The sequence below is a fragment of the Hippocampus comes genome, unplaced genomic scaffold (assembly GCF_001891065.2).
Source record: "Hippocampus comes isolate QL1 unplaced genomic scaffold, H_comes_QL1_v1.1 scaffold1149, whole genome shotgun sequence".
Classification (NCBI taxonomy): domain Eukaryota; kingdom Metazoa; phylum Chordata; class Actinopteri; order Syngnathiformes; family Syngnathidae; genus Hippocampus; species Hippocampus comes.
In genome coordinates, this window is record NW_017806188.1 from 1 (window position 1) to 4766 (window position 4766).

At 50.1% G+C, this 4766-nt stretch overlaps 1 protein-coding gene and 1 long non-coding RNA gene across 2 annotated transcripts; both read left to right on the forward strand.

The window, feature by feature from the left end:
• Nucleotides 1-6: 6 nt before the first annotated feature.
• Nucleotides 7-1253, forward strand: LOC109506868 (uncharacterized). Its single transcript, XR_002166366.1, has 3 exons — nt 7-108; nt 187-240; nt 1080-1253. It is a non-coding gene; the product is annotated as an uncharacterized LOC109506868 (long non-coding RNA).
• Nucleotides 1254-1322: 69 nt separating this feature from the next.
• LOC109506867 (acidic mammalian chitinase-like) lies at nt 1323-3748 on the forward strand. Its single transcript, XM_019855879.1, has 5 exons — nt 1323-1433; nt 1515-1587; nt 2687-2806; nt 2877-2942; nt 3019-3748. Exons 2-5 carry the CDS (start codon nt 1537-1539, stop codon nt 3151-3153), a joined length of 372 nt encoding a protein of 123 aa, XP_019711438.1. The 5' UTR covers nt 1323-1433; nt 1515-1536; the 3' UTR covers nt 3154-3748.
• Nucleotides 3749-4766: the final 1018 nt, after the last annotated feature.

A 4766-nucleotide genomic window follows, 5' to 3' on the forward strand; every position in this document is an offset into this window, starting at 1 on the left:
GTGCACCCACATCGTCTTCAAATCTGTCCAGCCAAGTGCAGTAATGCAGATTCCCTCAAGCGGGGGGCCAATTCAGGATCATCACAACTTCAATTTGGCATTTCCGAGGTCAGGTTTGGGGCACTTTTTGCGATGTTGTTGAATCCGTCGAACAATAACAAGGAAACGTCTTTGTTCCAATTGCAGCGCAACCGCGAAAACCCTTTTGGAAGTCGATCTGACCCAGACTAGCAGCGCTATGTGAGTCACAAAACACACCGAGCAGATTGCGGCCCACTTCGCTTCATGCTAATGAAGCATGCAAAACCCCACAGAAACGCTCATCGTTAAAGGCTGTCAGGCAAATCTTTCGAAGCATTTGTTGATCCATCCTCGGCACAAAGAGACTCGTGTTAAGGCAACTTCGTGAGCAGCGATAGAACAAGTCTATTGTTATATTGTTATACTGCCCCCTGGTGACCAAGGCGGGCACACCAGAAGGGGCAGCACAGGGACGGACCACCGCATCGAATCACGACGTACAAACTGTTCAACGCTTGACAAGGCGTTGATTAATTTTGCTGCACAACGTCTATTCTTTTTGAGCACGTGTCGTACGCAAGGCAACTCAACGTGCTTCGCAGAAGCGAAATTAGGACACCTCAAAGTAACAACGGAAGACACAAAGCAAAGACTCAAACGGCCGATTTGAACGACCAAAAGAATGGACCACCGATAGAGCACTTTGACAGCCAAAACGTTTCCAGACATAAAAAGTACTTACTCATTAAGACCGTTGAGTGAAATTATTTACAATGACAAAAAGTCCTGAATTGAAGGTAGTGGGGAAAAAAAAACAAACAAAAAAAAACCAATAGCTTTTAATTGGGATTTAAAAGCATGGAAAAGCAAGTCCTCTTTACCTCATGAAATGTTTGTTTTTTTGGGGGGGGAGGGACGAGGTGGGGTGGGGGCACACTGGACTCATATCTCAAGGCAGCACAGCACTTGCTAAGAATTCTCAATTGGAAGCAGTGGAAGTGTTTTTTTTTTTTTGTGGGTGTTTGTGTCAAGAACTTGCTTTTGCTCTCATCTACCAGATTCACACCTGCAAACAGGGCCATTTTTATCACATCTGTAATCACCGTCGTGGATGCTGCTGGCTTCGATGGCGTCAACATTTTGTGGTCGCAAAGCCAAGAAAATAACCAAAACAAGATAGGATTCACAGCTCTCATGCAGGTCTGATCTTGGACATTGTCCCCTTCGAAACGGGGAGCAAATTTGCCGACTGTTTGCCAAAAGCTTGATGGTGGCGTTTTTGCTGAGCAGGAGCTGAAAGAAGAGCTGGAAGACGAGCTGGAAGACGAGCTGGGCGAGCGACTGCTCACCGCGAGCGTATCCGGTGAGAGTTCTGTCATCGATGACAGTTACGAGGTCTCAGAGCTTGCCGAGTAAGCACAAATCTCATTCGGTAGCTTTGCCGCGTTGACGCTACGATGGGCGATAACTGCCGTGCGTGTACGTTTGCCCAGGATCGTCAACTTCTTCAACGTGATGACCGCTGATCTTGACCGAACTTCTACTTCCGGCCAATTCCCCTTAGCGGTAAGCGAGACCCACTGTGGAAGTATCGGCTCCAATGGGATTTGTCAACCAACGGCCGAAGGAAAGTTTGGCGGAGAGAAACATGGGACGGATGCGAGGGCCGCTGTCCCGTCGGTAAAAGGCCTTCGATCCCCAACAACAGAAACTCGCTGCGGGGGCAGCGAACGCGACAGGAGCCCCCGAGCTGGGGTTCGAGGTCAAGAAGTCGGGCTGGCCTCCACACAGAGTTTGGGCTCTGCTCGCACTTTCTCCGCCTTGAATGGATTCAGCAGGCGAAAAGCAATCTGTCAGGGAATTCACGCAACGGTTCATTCTCAGCTCATTCGCCGGCGCGAACGTCTGATTTGGTCACAGAGTGAAACGAGTTGTTAGTGCGCATGACCGGTCGTTGTTCTTCCAAGTGATTGCCCATCGAAAGAGTTGACTCACTTCAACTAGGTAACGCCAAAGGTTGAACAAACTGAAAAAGGAGGAGGAGGATTTGGGAGGCGCGAGGATTCAGCCCAACGCCAGACCGTTTTTTTATTCCCTCAAAAATTCATGATAGCAGGGAACAGGCAAAGCGCAGCCCGCAAAGACCCTTGAGATATTTGGATCAGGTTTTGCCTTGCCCGTTTGGGCTCTGCTCGCACTTTCTCCGCCTTGAATGGATTCAGCAGGCGAAAAGCAATCTGTCAGGGAATTCACGCAACGGTTCATTCTCAGCTCATTCGCCGGCGCGAACGTCTGATTTGGTCACAGAGTGAAACGAGTTGTTAGTGCGCATGACCGGTCGTTGTTCTTCCAAGTGATTGCCCATCGAAAGAGTTGACTCACTTCAACTAGGTAACGCCAAAGGTTGAACAAACTGAAAAAGGAGGAGGAGGATTTGGGAGGCGCGAGGATTCAGCCCAACGCCAGACCGTTTTTTTATTCCCTCAAATAGCAGGAGTTTACTCGTGGAGCGCAAGCTTTCCCTCATTCAAAAACAAACACATGAAGTGCTTGGTGTCGGGGAACAAATTCCACTCGTGTCTCATGGTGCCAGTGGCAACTCAGAGTTGGCGCAAGCCTTCCGATTTTCGTCCTCTTGCCCATTAAGGCTTTCCCTTCATTTTAGGATGCAGGAATGGATGAGTGGGTAGCAAAGGAAGCACCAAAAGCAAAGCTGAACATGGGAATCGCCGTGTACGGTTTTGACACCAACAACGCCAATCCAAAGATCTGGGCCAAATACCAGGTACAATCCGAGACCGCGGAGCATTCAAGGCAATGAGACGGCACCACGGCAAACTGAGTCCATCTTTCAGGTCTGCGTTGCCCCGTTGCTTCCGCCCACGGTTGTCATCGACAGCGATCTGACCATCGACGACAAGGTATGTCAAATAATCAAGCAAAATTCTTGCGGCCCTCCTTCAGATGTGAACCGTTTTTTTTTGCCTCCCCATCCAGGCCCAGCACGTCGTGACTCACAACTTTGGAGGAGCCTACGTGACTTCTCTGGAACTGGATGACTTCGCTGGAGGCACCTGCGTTCCGGGGAACTATCCTGTCTTCCGGCGTATCAAGGCCATAATCTCGAATTAGAAAGCGACGATCGCGCGCACGAGGGTGAAGGCGACTCTCCTGCCCTCTCGCAAATCCCCCTTCGCTTACTTGGGACGCGGGCCCCCGCTTGAGACTTGGCCGGTCTCAGCCCCCACGCTCGTCATCGCAATTTGACAAAATGTACAAAAACGCCGAGGAACAACGCGCGGCGTTAAAAAGAGACGCAATGACCAAATTTGGGATGGAGAGCAGATGAAGATTTAAAAAAAAAAGTCACCTCAAGAAAAGGATCACTCGCAAAAATTCTGTTGCAGCAATGAGGACGAAATAAGAAAATTTGCATGATTGCAGATGCGATTTCTCAAATGTGAAGAACTGAAGAAACTCGGCAGTATGAGCTGAGTCTTTCCAAAAAGTCTCGAAAAACGGTTATGTCATCCCAAAAGCATGAAAGGATGACGAAGCTTCGCTCCAATTTGTACGAATCCGATTTTGCCCAACACCGAATTGTTTGCTCTTTAAACATTTTGCTCTCAATGGAGGCTTTGTCAGCAGCCGGCGATGACACGAGACGTATCTGGTGTGCCACTCTCTTTTCCTTGCTCAACAAAAGCAATAAAATGTGTCAAGAGACAACAAGGCGTGGATTGTTTTCTCTTGACGGTCGACAAAAACAAAGCCTTGGAAACTTTCACTTCGCCGCTTGTCACGCGGAGCAAGCGCCCATTGCTCCAAAACACCAAACCCGTTTTCGGTTTGCAGGCGAGAGGACAAACGAAAATGCCTGCGTTGCCATCAAAAGAAAAGTTAACATAAAATGACAAAATAGGACAAGACACCACATTAGACACAGACAATCGTGCAATCTTAACCACTCTCCTGCAAGATGCAAGAGGAGCGAATCCAAGTGTCCTTTCACCAGTGGATCAAAGACGTCGTGCTGAAATGTGCACACGTCTGCTACAAGCTAAGCTTGAAAGCAACAAGAAACTGTAGCGTCCATTGACGAAAAAGAGGTTGTCTCTTGACAGCGATGTCCTGAAGCGTCACGGACGGTGCGGTGACAGTGTGGCACTATGATGACGTCACAGAAATGGCCGCCTGGCGTGCTGCTGCGTTCGCGACACGGGTGTGATGTGGAACTAAAAGAGGCGCACCGGGGCGTCCATCCGTGACCTTCGTGCCCGCAGTACCTTAAAGCAAAACAAAAGCCAAGTTAAGAAGAGGAATGGGGCCGTGAGGGGAGGGGGCGGAGGCATTTGCTTGGCCCCCGCAGGCCGAGCAGTCCCACGGCAATGAATCAAACACACGTCGCACATTTCTGGAATGGGGTGGAGTCACTGCGGCACGCTGTCGAGGCAGGTCATGTGACAACTTACTTTTTTTTTTTTTTCCTTCTACACTTACACGTTGGGCTCCCTCACGCCTTTGCCTCCGAGCCCCCAAACTGGCACCCCATCCACAGCAAGGGAAAGCGAAGAAAAATGGCAGTGGGCGGGGCAAGTAAGAGAGTGGTCGGCATCCACTTTGAGCGTTCCGGGAGGGTCTTTGAGGGGCGGGGTTCCTGCTGTGGGCGTGTCCAGAGCCCGCCACGGGCGGGGTCTACCTGTCCTTCAGCTCCTGGGTGACGCGTTTGGTGAATCTCCCGCACA